Source organism: Fringilla coelebs (genome assembly GCF_963513975.1).
Source record: "Fringilla coelebs genome assembly, chromosome: 2".
Taxonomy (NCBI): Eukaryota; Metazoa; Chordata; class Aves; order Passeriformes; family Fringillidae; genus Fringilla; species Fringilla coelebs.
In genome coordinates this window covers 70,316,510-70,332,375 of record NC_140029.1, presented here as the reverse complement: position 1 = coordinate 70,332,375, position 15,866 = coordinate 70,316,510, and the positions used below count along the sequence as shown (strand labels likewise).

The following is a 15,866-nucleotide window of genomic DNA, read 5'->3' as shown; positions in this document are numbered from 1 at the left end:
CATTTCTTGTTGCTAAGTTGTTTATTTCTGAGGTGAAAAAATGCCAGGGAAAATGGCTACAGTAAGCAATAAACAACTGCATTAATCTTCCCTATATAATGCAATCATAATTTCAGCCTGTGATTAGATACAATGAGTGACATAATAAATGATCTTGACTTGAATCACCAGCATAAATCAAACTGACATGAAAGGAATGGGAGTTGTAAACCTTAAGCTAATGTCAAATTTCTTATCAGTTCTACACGGACTCCCTGGCAGTTATTCTGAAAGTGACAAATATTTATGAGGATGCTCCCAATGTGGGGGGTGGAGAAGCACATTCAAGATCATTCCTGTAGTTGTCAAAACAAGAGGATTGTTCGTGTGACACTTAACAAATGAGATTTTGGCTAGCTAAATCAAAATACCTTTTCCAAACATGCTCAAATCGGGCGCCAGTCTTTGGTATGAATGTGTTGAGAAGACAGCCTCACTGAAAACTTTTCTGTCACAAGAGATGGCCCCTGCCTGAGATGGGGTGATAAATTTCTCTTGTTCCATCAGGTTGAAAAGAGGCTCCCAGAGATGAAACAACTCTAGCATTTGCTCGTGATTACGCAATATAACCAGAGCACATTGTGTAAACATGTTTCCTTATGAAATTAAGCATCAGAAGGAAAAAAAAAAGAAACCTTAAGAGACATGTCAGCAAGGGTCAAAATGATGGAATGCAAACAATGGCAAGCATTCCGAAGCAGAATTCCTCCTGGGATGCTAGATGCAGCATGATCTGTGGGAAACCTCTGGTTTCTCCCTTCCAGCCACAGCACTCACCTCTCCAGGGTAAGTCCATGTCATCTGCACTCTGGTGTTCCAGGCTGCGGTGACAGTGCAGTTAATTGCTAGGCTGTCTCCCTTCAGCAGCTTGACGAGACGTGGGGTGCTTAACTGAACATCAAAAATGGTGTTGGCTGCATGTGACAAAGAGGGAGAACGATTAGTGATGCCAGCAGGGCAGGGTGCTTTCCCTGCAGAGGCAGGGAGTGCAGAATGCCACCTACTTTCTCTGTGCGTCAGGTACTTGGTGCTGTACGTGTGCCCAGCGACGGTTGTCTCACAGCTCAGGAGCCCGATGAATTTGTAAGTTGCCTTAGGTATTCTGAAGCCTCGCATGCTGTCCCAGATTATTGTCTTGCCATCAGGGATTAGGGTTTCTCGTGGAATCTGGAAGCGCCAAACACACATCAGAAAAACAGCTCATCCTTGTGTCTACTCTCTAATCAAAGCAGCCTAGTAAAAAAAAGAGATGGGGGGAAAAGCACCCAAAAAATGCCAATCAACATGAAAAGGATGACATTTAATAATGTGGGTTTTTCAAGTCACATTTTCATCACAAAATAGAGGAAAAACCTGGGTGAAGAATGCGAATGTTGCATTTGTTTCCAGGATTTCATTATTTATAACAGGATGTAATTTATGACACAATAGACTGACACTACCATTAGTTTCTGCTATTCTGTTGGCTCCTGGTTGGCAGCTAAAATGCTCATCTCCAGGAACCTTTGCAATTAAGTATCCTGGTTCCAACACAGAGAAACAGACTTTTCTATGGAGATGACAAATGGGCTTAATTTGCTGTCATTTTGTGGCTTCAAGAAATTCCTGCCAGGATTCAATCCATGCCTGTCATATTTATTTTGCCTAAAAGACTTAAAAAACAAACAAAAAAATTATTGCCTTGTGGGATCAAAAGTTCGCTTTGTCAGCAGCGCAAGTTATCTTTTGCATTATGATCCTTTGTACTTTAAGCCCTATCTTTAATAAGGTATCAAGAAAAAAACTGAAAAAGTAAAGCCTAACATAGCCATTGAATCTCAGACAAAACCTCTCATTTGCAGATCATGCTATTCCATCATACATTATTGATGGAATAAATGCCACCATTTGGATAGCACAGAGATCAGACATGAGTACAATGCCTGGATATTACTCTACTTTGATAACACCTGTTTTAATGGTAAAAATATTTTTAAAGGTGGCCCAGAGCAGAGTTTAAATGAATTGCAGTCGTAAGGAAAGATCCCTGGACCAACTAAACACCTTGCAGCCCATCACTTCCCACTGCGCACCAGTCTCACTGTGTCCGTTCATCTCTTTCTTCCCCTTTATTCGAGCAGAGGACCTATGGGCTGGACAGCCCTTTCCTTCCTACAAGCAAAGCCACCATGGGTGGCTGTCAGAGCCCGGGGGAAGCACGAATGGAGTCTGTCTTCTTCCCGTGTGGTACAGCTTCTCCCTGCAACGTGCCACCCTCGATGCTGCCTGCTCAGCCTGTGCAGAAGGACACCCTCGAGATCACACTCACTCACCTCATGCCACTTCCTCCAAAACAACTAAGTTCACCATGAATCAAATGAGCAATAAATGCAGAGCACAAAATGATGTGGTAGAATTCCTTATCTTTACAACAGCTGATAAGATGCTATAATAAGCATGCAAATCACAGGGAAGTGTGTGTAGCACACGCACAAGTAAAGCCCATTACATTACAGCCTGCTGGCTACCATTCAACAATATCTTGGTCCCTACAAGCTCTGTTGCCATTCCTGTTCTAAACAAAACATATTTTCAATTTTGGTGTAACTAGTTAATAGTTATGTTTTCATGAGCTTCGATTGGATTTATCCTCTTCCTGCTTTGGTGAAAATCAAACTATTTCTAAGCATTTTTCTGTACAGGTTTACATGAAGAAAGTGAAGCCAGAGGGTGAGAGCCTTTCTAGACTGGTATTTCCCACTAAATTCATTCACTGCACATTCATTACTTAATTGATGTATTACTGACTTTGTATCAGCCTTACTCCAGGAATACAAAAGTAACCAAAACACACAGAAGAGTCCTATTTTGCAACTTGTAATTTTGTGAGTTGTCTGGATATCCACTAGGCTTACTTATCCTGGAGGCAAATCTTTGCCTGTACAGTTTACTCATCTGACACTCCTCAAAACCACTAGAGCTACATTTTTTTTGTATAATTCTTTTGCATCTCTGAGACTAAGAAGTCACACCAGTCACCTGTGAAAGCATAACACAAGACTAAGTGAAGGAAAACTTCAGAAAACTGAGGTCTCTGACTAGCAAAAGATCACTGTGACATAGCTGGTTTCTGACCAAATCTGTTGAAGGGGAAAAACCCAAGATGTTGTAACAAGTCCCTTTTGGAGGGTGAAAATACCAGGACTTTGTCTCAGATGAGAAGATGGATGGAGGCTGGGTGCTCTGTCTACAGCTCTGCCCTCTCTCCCTGCTTGCTTCACCTTCTTACCCAGCTATTCTCCACGCTGTTCTCTGCCAACCCCACTGACTCAGATTACCTGTTCCCCACCCTCAGGGAACCTCAGCTGCTCTGCTCTGCCCTAAACCAGCTTTCACACCACCAACTAGACACATGGCATCGTCATCACCATGCTGAACGCTGCAGGGATGGTACAAGACAGAGGATCCAAGAATAACACAATAATTTAGGTTGGAAGGGACCTCCAGAGGTCATCTGGTCCTTCCCCTATGCAGAGCATGGCCAGTGTAGTTCAAGACCTTGTCAAAAACCTTGTCCATTTGGTCATCACAGAGAGAAATAGAAAACGCATGAAGAAACACCGTGCTGTAACAGTGAGACTTCCACTGAAGCAGCAGAAGAGAAATTCAGCCACAATAATAGCTTTCAGATGGGAACCAACAGTGAGTCAGAGGCATTCAAAGAATCGGCTTGTTGCGACGGCTGCAGTAAACATGGAATTTATTGTCTACATACTAATCTGTGTGAACCCTATCACTGTGGCTCCCAGTGCATTCTTGGCCTTTTACCTTCTTTGTACTTTGTTTCAAATGCAACTATTTTTGGTATATGGCGTGCCTCCTTCTTTGCTAAATCTTGCTGAATGTTTTTGGTACCTGGTGGCATTAACACAGCACAGCCACATACTGTGTGCGTACAAATGGTCAAGAGTTATAGTCAAGCTATGGTTCCCCACATCTCCAAAGGCAGATTGCATCAGAAAGAGATAACTAAAAATTTAATTAAAATGCACATTAGCTTCTTGAAAGTTTGGCTTTTCTTTCATGTTTCCCCTTCCACCAATTTGGGAAGGATGAGGTGACATTATTAAGAATTCAGATCATCTGCATATGTGATTCACAACATCCCTTGGGGTTTTTTCCACTTTTTATTCCTTGTACTGAAGCTTATTTACTTCTATTCCTATGAATGCCATTGTTTTTATGATGGAGAAACCAAAAGGATTCTCAGTAAACAGATGGATTAAATAATTGTATCAAAAGGTGATACTTTCTCCATTTATCAAGATAAGAACAAATGAAGAGGCAAGAGAAGTTCACAGCTTACTTGCAATAAGGTTTATCTTATTTTATGGATCCTGAATAAGGCTGCCAGAATGATGTTGATAGGAATGATGGTTTCAGAGGCTCTGAATAGCTAACTATGAAGCATTAGATCAAAACTATTAATTGATTTCACAATTCTTCATATGATAAGGAAAGGCCATCAACTGCTGCAGATAAAGGTTGAATTTGAAATAGGAATTAAAAGCTTCCTTCCTATTTTCCAGTCCACGTTTTATTAGCTTCTTGATTTTTGAAGACCCCTCTCCTATGTTGTATGTGATTGCAATGCTATAAAATACAGTCTGCACAGATGTTCAGCCTGAAAATGAAAGCAACACAGTATCTGAAAAGATTGACTAAGGTAAAGATGAAGCTTGAGTAAAAAAATTTTTTGTTGTTTTGAAGATGTATGATAAACTTTTCCCACACTGGTCCACTAAAACTAAGGAGTAGCACTGCAAAGAAACAAATGCTGGAGGCAGTGCTCATGCAACCGTAGGGATTTCTTCCGGAAGAGAGGGATTATTAAAAATATTTTGTATTTTTACTTCCTGGCAATATAGAAGGCAGAACCTAATGACACTAAAGCTGGTATTTTCTTTCCAGTTCCAGAGGACTGCTTTATGAGGACACCAAATTCTTCCTTTATCACTGATGGAAAACACAAAATAGCTCTTGCCATTTCTCCAGCAGTAATATGCCTGCAGCTGTGGAATGCATTTAACACATCTCTTAATTGCTCTGTGAGTAAAACCGTGCTGGAATCTTCATATAAGGGTGTCACAGAAGATAAATAAAGATATGATGTAATGCATTGTAGCTTACATGCTTCAGGAAATTCTAGGATTAATTAGGGAACACATTTATTTTTCCTGGAATGCGAAACATGTAAGCAACCAATCCTTTCTTTCAAGCCTTGGCTCTACCTCCTCTTTCTCCTTCTGAGAGTATTACATCTGGTTTTGATGGTGTAAAGCTGTGCCTTACACTACAAGCCCAAGCTAAAGGCAAGTCGATACAAAAAAAAAAAGAGCAGCTACGTTTCAATCTTCTACAAATAAGGAGAAATTTTTTTAATATATTTTTTAATGAGAGAAACCTGACAGGAATTTTCTCAGCTAGAAATCTAATATGCTGAGATTTCAGATGTAACACTACAGTGCCCAAATAAATTCCCACTTTACAACACCCTTTCTATGGAATGCTAAGTCTCACTTGCTCTTGATTCTATTGCCACACAACCTTGTGCATCTTCTTGCAAGAGAGCTATTTGTGTGTTATGTACGCACATAGGGTAACGTCCTCAGTCAGATCACTTTCTTTTCTTCGCATTTTGTTCTCTTTCATGGGATTTAACAGGTGAAAACCAAGCAGCAAAATCAGTATCTATATTAGCAAAGCAGCACTTGAAAGAATTGATAAAATTTATGGTTGCTGTAAAGGTCTGCAGTCAAAGATGCACTAGATAAGTACCTTGTTGTTTGGTAATTGCGTGTTATTCTAGAAAGAGACAAACCTCCTTTCCTTTTAACAGTGATGAACTTTCATTGCCACTATGTACAGAGCTCCCTTTATTTGGAAATAAATAAATAAACCTCCACCTAATTTTTCAGAAAAGAAAAGAGGTAACTTTGAAAAAATGCCCCATTCTCTGTCTTGATACCAGGTACTTTACTGCATACAGATGGTTCAGTTAGCTGTTCTTGTAACTCTTAAGGCACCTAGGAGACAAATGTTTTCCCAAAATATGGAAATATCTTTTTATTTTCTCTCTAAAACTAGCCCTACCACATCAAATGTTGCAGTTTCTCTGCAAAGTTTCGCCACAAAGAAAAGCCATCCCTTGTCTAAGTGTGCTCACATGTAAAAGGAAGCAGCAAAGTCTCTGGTGGGAGTGAGGTAGGGCAAAGGCTTGCAAAGATCCTTGTCCAGCCACAGCAAGTCCCCAGGGACTCACCGGCTGTTCCAGAGGACAGAAGAGGAAAAGGGAGGAAGGGCAGGGGAAGAGGTGGGAGGAAATCTCTTCTCCTAACAAGAAATTCCTTCCTGGGCTTAAGAAACCTTTGCCAGTGAGGATTTAATAAAGTAGTATGAAAAGTTTAAGCTTCTTCAGAAAATTTCCACCCTTTTAGGAGATTGGATGAAGTCCTTCTGTGCGACTGAAAATGAAGCCTCCAAGGTTGAAACATTTCTGAACACATTGATACCCAGAAACATTGCATAAGGAATATTAAATTGTCAAAACATTTCAAAAGCATTACCATAGCTGTAAACAAACAAACAAAAGCATCATCCAAAGTAACGCTTTCAGAGCATGCTTGGATAGAGGTACCTTTTTTAAAGTAACAGCAATGTTTGGATCTGTGACTCTGCATGGAATGATCATTTCTCTTCCTACGGCCATGTTTATTATTTTAGGTATATCACTGTGCATCTCTACAAATGGATTGCTTGTATCTGCAAAAGAAGAAATAATAAAGGTTAATATGTGAAATCTTAAGGCAGTGTATGGGAATTGTAACACTGCATACAGACTTAAAAAAACAGACTAGCCCTGTCTGTAATGAAAGCTAAACAAAGTCCTGAAATGAATCTTCTGTTTACTTTTGTCTAAACATGTTCATCAAACTATTATTAAGTATTTGAAGGTATCTGTATCATTCAATAACAGTATCAGTACTTCGAAATCGTCTTTAAATTTCAGGACAGTTGAAGTTCATTTTTTCCATTACAGCAACACCTCTACTGCTGAGATATGTGCTTCTTATTTCATGGCATTTGTATCTTTTTATCACCAGGAAAAGTAAATATATTGGAAGTGAGCTGAAATTCACTTATCAGGAACCCCCTATAAAGCACATCTTTCTGCAGTCTGCAAGGATATTGATAGGAAAAATTCACACTGACTGTATGAGGAGAAAGAACCTACTGTGATTATTCAGCCAATTTTACCTCCAAGAATATGGACTAGAGAGAGTTAATTCTTCTCCTCCTTCCCACTACCACAATACCTATGTGTCTCTTTTTTATGTGACAAGGTAAATGAAAATGCCAGGAAAACATTAATTCCTCTTGAGTCAAAGCTAAAGCTTGGCAGAGTAATTTACCGTCCCTTGAACAATCCCTTTAACAAAGGGCATTGTCATAAATAGCTTGCGCTGGGAACATTGCTGCTGCTATTGTTTGGACCACTTAACAAAGAGGGGCTTAAGCCACAGGCTCTGGCTCCAAATCTTCTTTGCAGGTGTTCAGATCTGAAGTTTCAGTTTGACTCACATTGCAGATAGACTACCTCCAAATTCACATAAGGTTTGGTTTTTAACTCCTAAAAAAAGCAGAACATTAAGATCTTAATTCTGTGCTTATCTACAGCTCTAATGTTTTTTCAGGCAAATCCCATTATTTTCACTCAGTCAAAAATCCTAGAAATAACAATGGAAATCTTTCTTGGATAAGAAATTAGTAAAGTTAGCAAGAACCAATCCCTTATAAAACCTCAAACTGCAACACTTGATTTCAGTGTTCTGGCCCCAAACTTCTGCATGTTGACCTATGTTCACTCAAGTAGTTCTTCAAGTAAGTTACTTTTGCTTGTCTTTCAAAAATATGATATGTACTTCCCAGGGTCATCAAACTGTTCTGCCCCTAGGATCCTCTTTCCTTATCATATGCAATAATGTTTTTATTTGAGACATCAAACAGGAAGTGAAATGGATTCTGCTCCAATTTATACCAGTGAGAATCCTAAGGCAGAGGGTCTCAAATATACTCCAGGATACAGAAAAAAATTTTGCTAAAGTGGTTTAATGAAACTGTTATACAAACTTTCTGAAATGAAACCCACAAAGTATTATTTAATAGTAGGTATTAAACGTCCACTGAGATAGCGAAAGGAACTTATGAGTAATAGAGGATGCATATGTAATAAAAAATGCCCTGAGGACTTGTTAGGCTGACGTTTCCTCTGCAGGACGATTCAAGGAAAGACCAAGAATGAACCTGTTTGTAGCACAGGGAAAAGAACCTTTTTTGTTTCAGGGACTGCAGCCACAGAAGAGGTCACCTGCCCCTTAACATCACCAGACAAACTGACTTACTACTCCCCGAAGACTCGTTTGTCTTTGTCACAAAATTAAGAGCTTCTGCCCAAAACCAGCAAGCTTTGCAAAGTGGTTTCCTGTACCATAATCTCCAGATCATTGTAAGAGTGAGGAAGAGCTGTTCTGGGGACTGCCGGTGCTGTCTGCAGACAGTGTCCCCACTGACTGATGCCAGTATCGAGGCAGTGGGGGTTGTGCAGCTCAGACCTCGCAGGATTCCTGCAGGGCAGGAAACCAGCATACATGGTGTTTTCTTTCTTCTTCGGTGGCAATGCACGCCCACACCTGAAGAAGCCCACAAAGCGCTGAATGAAAGTGGCCCAAGCACTCTGGTTGCCCCTGGTGGGCTGCAAGGCTGGGTCAGGCTGTGCCGGACCCTCCCTGCCGTGTGCGCCCAGGCGTCGCCGTGCCCCCGCTATTCGCGTGCAGAGCTCCCATTGACATCACCGGGGACTTCCGCCGCGGGCCAGAGGGCAATCGATGGCCCCGAGTGCTCCAAATGTCTTCCTGCTTTTGATTAAAAGAAATACGCATCATGTTTCCTAGCACAGTTTTGTTTTCATAATGAGCATGGAGGCTTTTCCTGGTTCCCTTTGATTTTGTTCTCCTTCCATCGTAAAGGCCCTGACGGGATACTCTCGGTGCTTCGAGATCAGATTCTGGCGCAGGCTTTACCAGCCTGGATCAGGCAAAGCTGAACACACAGCAGCGCCAGGGCAGCTTACGCCACCTTGGCAAGGTTTGCCCACAACTTGGAATTCTTCTGTCCTGCAAGCAATAGCTCTCCTTGCCTTTTCTTTTCCTCTTTCATTCCCATCACAACCTCAGCTACTTCCATTAGCTGCCACTACATTTCCTCTCTGTTTCTTCCTGAGGGGAGATAAATGAACCTTCCCCACATAGCTGGTTGGCAGCACATCTGGCATGACTTAATTTCCCACCAGCGGTCTTTTGAGCCAGCTTCACCAAATCTATGTTCAGAAAGCTCTAGATGTGAAAGGAACATCACAGACTGACCTATTTTGAAGACCGCATCCAGGTTACACGTTCAGCTTCATTGGGATTTGGAATGGAAGATCTAAGGGGTTGACCTTGTTTTTACGAATTATTGATTTGGGTGGTTGGTTTATTTTTGTTGGGTTTTTTTTCTTCAGAGCTGCCTGTGAGGTTAGAAAAATGAAAGCCGGATAGCCAGAACACTTACGTATGTTAAAGGTTACTTTAAAAATCAGTTTAATGTATTTTTAAATTATACCTAGAATGAATGACTATGTGCTGGGTTGACTGTGTCCCTTACAATATCTCTCAGTTACAATCAACATGAAACCACAAAGAGCGCTCGTGACATCACAAAATCCATGAAGGTCATTTGCTATATTGTTAAAGAGCATAAATAGCAGCTTTTTTGCTAAGTTTGTTGACAGCCAGATAAAAACGTGATAAGGGACTTAGCACAAGCAATATTATGTCTGGTATCAGTAAGCTGTCTGGGCTATTTATGGGGTTTGAACAAATAACTAAATTAGCCAACACTGAAATGCCAAATTCAGAAATGGTGGAGAGGGTTTTTCTTTCCACAGGCTTCAGCTACTGTTCTTGGGTTTGTTTTGCTTTTAATAATCTGAGCTATGTAAATCAGAGGACTTACACATACATTTGCAAGAAGAAAAGTCTCTGCAGGAAAATCTAAGCTCCTTGAAATCTCTAAAAGCTTATCCTCTAAAGTTCTTCCAAAATACCTGCTTACACTGGGCTCATCCTTAAGATTCTTTTCAGGCTAAAAGAGGTGAAATATTTTCATCACATTCACATAACACCCTTTTCCCTTATGCAGGCAAAAAGGACCACAGTCTTTAGTAAAGAACAGACACGCAGACTTCATTGATGTTCATGGGCCAATTGCCACATTCCCTTTCCATTGAAAGGATTAAACCTCCTTAACTTCATTTATCCCAGATAAATTATTGGGGCTGTTCAGAAGCAATTCCAAAAGAACCTTGCACACCGAGAGTCATTCCAGCTTCACTTGCCCATCTACAATACCGACATTTCTCACTGAACTAGGAGCCAAACCACCGGTGTTGTCCCTGGTGAGAAAAGGGGAATTTTGCAATGGGACTCATCTGACCTGTTTTAGACATCTGCTTTACCATGAGATGAATCATGCCCTAGGAAATGTGTCTGTTGAACCAGCTCATATGCCTAATCTCCTTAAAGAAAAACAATCTCATTTCGTACGTCTTATTCTAGAAGAAAGCTTGTTCCACTCGTGCCTCTTGTAAACCTGTAAAATAACACTCTTCAAATACAAGATATGTCTAAACCTTGAAAGAAAACCTGATAAAGTATTCCCCTTCTTTTTTGTTTCTCTTTTTTTACCTGGACTTCTATGATTATTAATTTATATCTAGAGCACACTCTGACACAAAGAATTTCTAATACCAATTGTGCAAAAATTTTTTGGCAAGATTGGTTTGTTTTACTTTGAGACTAGTTAGTTACGCTGTGCTATTGTCAACACAGGACCATGACACAAATAAGACACAGTTAAAAATCTTCAGGAAAAATAGTTATATTGGCCAGGAAATCCACGACAGAGCTATTACTGTGTTCAGCAAGCAATCCCTGGAAAGGCTAACGGATACTAGGAATGCTCTTTCAGATGTATCCCTCCGTTGTGGTAGCTCGCCCTGAAAGATGTTTGTTTCAGTAGGAGCTGTGAGCCTTGGTGAGGGAGCAGGACCATGGAGGGGTCGGTGCAGAGCCCTGGATGCTGCCAAAGTGTCGGCACATGCTCCGCTCCTCCCGGTGTCCTGTGGTACGGAGCCCGTGTACACGCAATGACAAAAGCGCGGCAATTATAGGCCATTGACGTCAGCGAGTCCTAGAGGTCTCTGTTTTGTAACAGGAACCTCATTAGAAACTAAAAATGTGTCCGCATACTTGATACAGCTGCAACATAGTTTAATTCCAACGAGTTTCCTCTTCATAACAGAAGCGCTATCATAGTATTGACTCTGATGGTGTAAGCCAAAACCGTACTGCTCGTATGTTAAAACTGTGCCAAAAGCAAAGACAAAAAAAGGCATGGAGAGGAAGAGTTTCCCAGGCCTGAGCAGGTTCTTTTATCAGTGTGTTATTTGTAAATAAGAAGAAAAAGGAAAAAGAAGAAAATTCTCCCCTTCTGTTAGCTCTCCGGGTGTTTTGTCTTGCTGCTTTTTTACACGTTGAATTATTTTGACTCTGATGCTTCTGATTTAAAGAGAGACCCTTTTTCAGAACTCTTTGGATACCCTCCATGTTCTGCAACAATAGTACCTTTAGGATTACAGGAGTCAATCCATTCAAGCTAAATCTTAAATGGAGGTCAGTTCTGGGTCTGGATCCAGCTATCTGTCAGCAGGAGGACCCCCACACCCCAGGGAGGTGCCCAGGAAGTTCTAAAACACTCCGAATCTGCAGCATAGAACTTTAGTGTTTGAAAATGAGATCAGAGTCCCAGATGTTTTGGGGTTTCAAAGGCTTACATTTTGAACAATTCCCTAATGATAAAGCCCTTCATTTTGGACTGCTGAGCCCAAGACATACATCAAACCAAATACACACAGCTAGTGGGCATGCTCAACATTCTAGGCATTGGTGAGCACACGTACTCTCAGGACCTGCACCTTTAATTACACAGCTCTGATTTGCCTCACCTGGCTTAAATCCTCTCAAAGCAAGAAATTTATGCTAAGCTTGTTCTCCATATTTCTTGAAAAGTAGGTGATGAACAGTACATAGCAGAAGCTTCTTTTATTCTCTGTTAAGTATAGAAAGAGAATAGATATCTAATACAGCCTAGAGGTCTGATTTTAAAACATGTCTCATTCTGCAAGGAAAAGTAAGTGACCAGAAGACACACCACAGGATTATGAGAAAAGACAAGGAGAGGGAGTATACTGTCTAGGAAATGGGCTACTTCCTCATACACAAATAGTTTGACTTTGAGAAGAATCCTGTTCTCTGTTACAGAAGAATTAAGATTTTACTCTTGTACATTACTTGCCAAAAGCGGTCTTCATCACAGAAGATAGCAACAATTCAACTTGAATCACAGTTTGCTTAACTTAATGCAAAAATCTAACTTTGATATAACAATGTAATTGAACTTACAAGCTTTTTCTCATTCACACCATGGGAGCAATTGTTCAAAGGCAAGAAATTATGAGAGTAGAGAATTAAGAGTACTACACATTTTTGCAGACAGTGAATGAGCTCCAGCAATTGAAAAGTGCCTTGGAGATATTGGGACAAAGCAGACAGAAAGAAAAGCCCTTAGTAGTCTCCCCAGGGAAATTTACATAGGATTCAGAACAGCCTGCTGATAATTGGGTGTTTCTTAAATGTCTTTATTCCATCATTATCTCTTTTCAGGCAGAAAATTCCCCATGCCTCACTGCAATGTATGCAGTGAGCGTTCATTGCAAATCTTTCCTTTTTACTGTTAGGCTGCATTTTCCCTTACAAAACAAAGCTCTGAGCAGTTCTGGGTCCAAGACAGTGGAGAAATTGGCAAAGAGGCTTTGCTTCACTTCAGATTTTTCCCATGGCTCGTGGGGAAAGTCAGGCCATCAGTTTTCTTGAGGCAAAGATGAAGACTCTTAAGAGAATTAATTTCCCTTGCTTAATGTCTCAATTCCTGAGCTGTGTGGGGTCAAGAGTTGTGGAGACACTCTGTGCACTCAGTCCCCTCTACAACTCAGTAGTGACCTCTCCAGCTGAAAGAAGGGTGGTGTCAGGACTAGCTCCTCCAAGGCAAGTCACCAGCCTGCCTCTCCTTGACCCCTAAAAGCAGGACTTCAGAAATGCTTCAAGTCATCCTGGGGCCTGTGGGACTCGCAGTCTCCTCCTCATTGCCTTGTGTCTTGTTTTTCTCTACACCAGATCATTTTCTGCTGAAGCTTGCATACATCACTGAGCCAAAGGACTTACTGGGTTTATTGTGGTCTGGTCTTCGGGCTCTTTTTTTTTTTAAAATCCAGTTCATATTCAGTATCATTTCAATTACGGAAATGAAGAACATTTTTAAAACAATAAGTGATGACTTCCTGTACAAACAATATCAACTTTCCTGATTTGGATTCTGTGTTTGTAAATAGCAACTATTTGTTCTCATCTGCAGCATGCTAAGACATGGGAAACAGGCACCTTGGTGATCCACATGGAGCTAATATGGGAAATGGACTGACACAACGTCCTGTCACAGGAAACAATACAAGACTAGGAGGGACCCAAATTTCACAAATGTTTATTTCCTAAACACCCACGAATTAATGCAAAGTAAAACTAAACTCAGGAAAGAGAGTCTTCACCGAGGATTTTTTTACCCCCATCTCAACCCCACTTGAGTGAGATAATTAAATTTCATGCATGTTTACAGAAACAGTGACTCATATTAAGAGACAGGTAGAAAAGAGATAGGGATAATGAGATAGCATAGAGAAAGAAAATACTTTTTCTAACGCACACTTATCAGAAAGGGTGAGTTTTGGTACTCAGTATCTTGTTTCTTTCTAACTTACTCAAGAATTCTTCCTGAAACTGCAAAGTTTTGGAAGACTAATGGACCTTTCTCCACCTTTGGGCAGAGTGACACTTCCAACAGGCATTAAATGAGCAGTTACCTTGGACCCTCCCTCATTATCCATTGTTTTCCCTAAGTTTCAGGTGCACTTCCTGGGACACAATTAACACTTCATTCTTAAGAAATTGGTTTTCAATCAAAATGATTGCCAAATTCAGAAAATTAACATGCCAGAGAGGTCTAAGGTTGATACAGGTTTGCTCCTTAAACATTTAATTTCTTTTTTGGCAATTAAGGTAGGAGGAGTTCTAAAATCTAGCCATCTCTTCAACAGTGACATCAAAATTTGTAACTGAATGTCCTTGGAAAACCAACAAAACCAAGACACTCAGACAGCCTTTTCTAAATAATTAGCGGGGATGGAAGGACAGGGTTGGCCTGGGACTGTCCTAAAACAATTTCCACAACGGTGCGTTTCTTTTCTATCACCATGGGAATTCTGTAGATAACCTTGGCTGGCAATCACCTGAGTGAAGGTGCCTTTTAAATGCAGGGAAGCCACATACAAGTTGGGAAGCAGTGAAGAGTTAGAAGACTGGTTGTGTCTCTCATTTGTAAAAAGTTAGGATCCAGAAAAATTAATTCTTCAGACAGGTAAGGGACCAAGAGAATGCAAAGGCATCCCTGGTGTGGTGAAGTCAGTTTAGCAGAGAGGTCCTTCCCATGTGGTGAATGGAGAGGAATTGTGGGTAGGTCTCAGGGATGATATCCAAGGTGGGAGGTTCAAGAAGGTCCCGTGATGGGAAACTTGCAAAAGGCATCCGAGGAAATTGTACATTTCCCTAGGCTGAAGGCTGTTGGTCACTAAATGAATATCCTATTTTGGTTATTCTTCCATGGATGCATCTGTTGTTGGATTTACAGAGAATTATATGAAAAGAACTGGGTGATGAAAACACTCTGCAGCCTATTTCATATGAAGGAAAGTAGGATGAACAGCATGAATAGCCAATAGTGCTCAGCAAAGTAACACGCAGTAATGGGGAGAGCTATCTTTTTTCTATCAGTGTAGGGAGAGGTCCACTTCATTCTGCTTTTTCACAGTGCCAGTCTCACTCTTGATATCACAAAATGAAAACAAAGGCTAATTCACTCTGATGTGAACTCATTAGATGCAGCAGACCCAGATTTTGGAAAACTTCCAGTTGCATGTTCTCTGTAACATGGGCTTTCAAAGCCTGTGAGTCCTGAAATACTACAGTAATCTATTAATATTACTCTGTAAAACTAAGGAAAAACTAAAGTATTAATTAAATCCCTAAAGTGTCTATAATTTGTTCTTTTATTGTTGTGTCTATTGAATTCAACTCTTCTGAGAAGTGTCTGATTAATACCCTGGAAGGAAGCAGGATCAGAAAGAGATTTCTTTTATAGTCTAACTGACCTAATTCCAGCACTTTCCATACATTACACAATACTTGTTTGCTGAACACAACTCTGCAACTCTGTGTTTAATTTGATTCCATTTATTCTAGATTTTTTTTCAATCTGTGTGACATAGATTACAGAGGTTATTTTAAAATATGACTTCACATGCAAATAGTAATTTTCTGCAGCATGAGGCAAGTCAGTGGTCTGACAGACAGCTTTAGCATCCTTCAGCTGCCTAGAAATCCCATCACATAGGATACAGTTTCTGATACCTCTTTCACATATTCTCTTGTAGTCTACTTCCATCTGGACTCCTGTTTTCTCTAGGCAAATGGTTGGATTGGGTCTTTTTCTTGCTTCATTTTTTTTTTCTAACTGATAAAGGA

General features: G+C 40.5%; 1 protein-coding gene across 2 annotated transcripts in view; it reads right to left on the bottom strand.

The window, feature by feature from the left end:
• FLT1 (fms related receptor tyrosine kinase 1) overlaps positions 1-15,866 on the bottom strand; it is a 108,583-nt gene that overhangs the window by 76,747 nt on the left and 15,970 nt on the right. For both annotated transcript variants that reach the window (XM_084226226.1, XM_084226225.1), the window contains 3 exons: positions 6,716-6,840; positions 1,044-1,206; positions 817-953 (listed from right to left, as the gene is read on the bottom strand). In XM_084226226.1, coding sequence (XP_084082352.1) covers positions 817-953; positions 1,044-1,206; positions 6,716-6,840 — 425 coding nt within the window. The remainder of the gene's footprint in view (positions 1-816; positions 954-1,043; positions 1,207-6,715; positions 6,841-15,866) is intronic.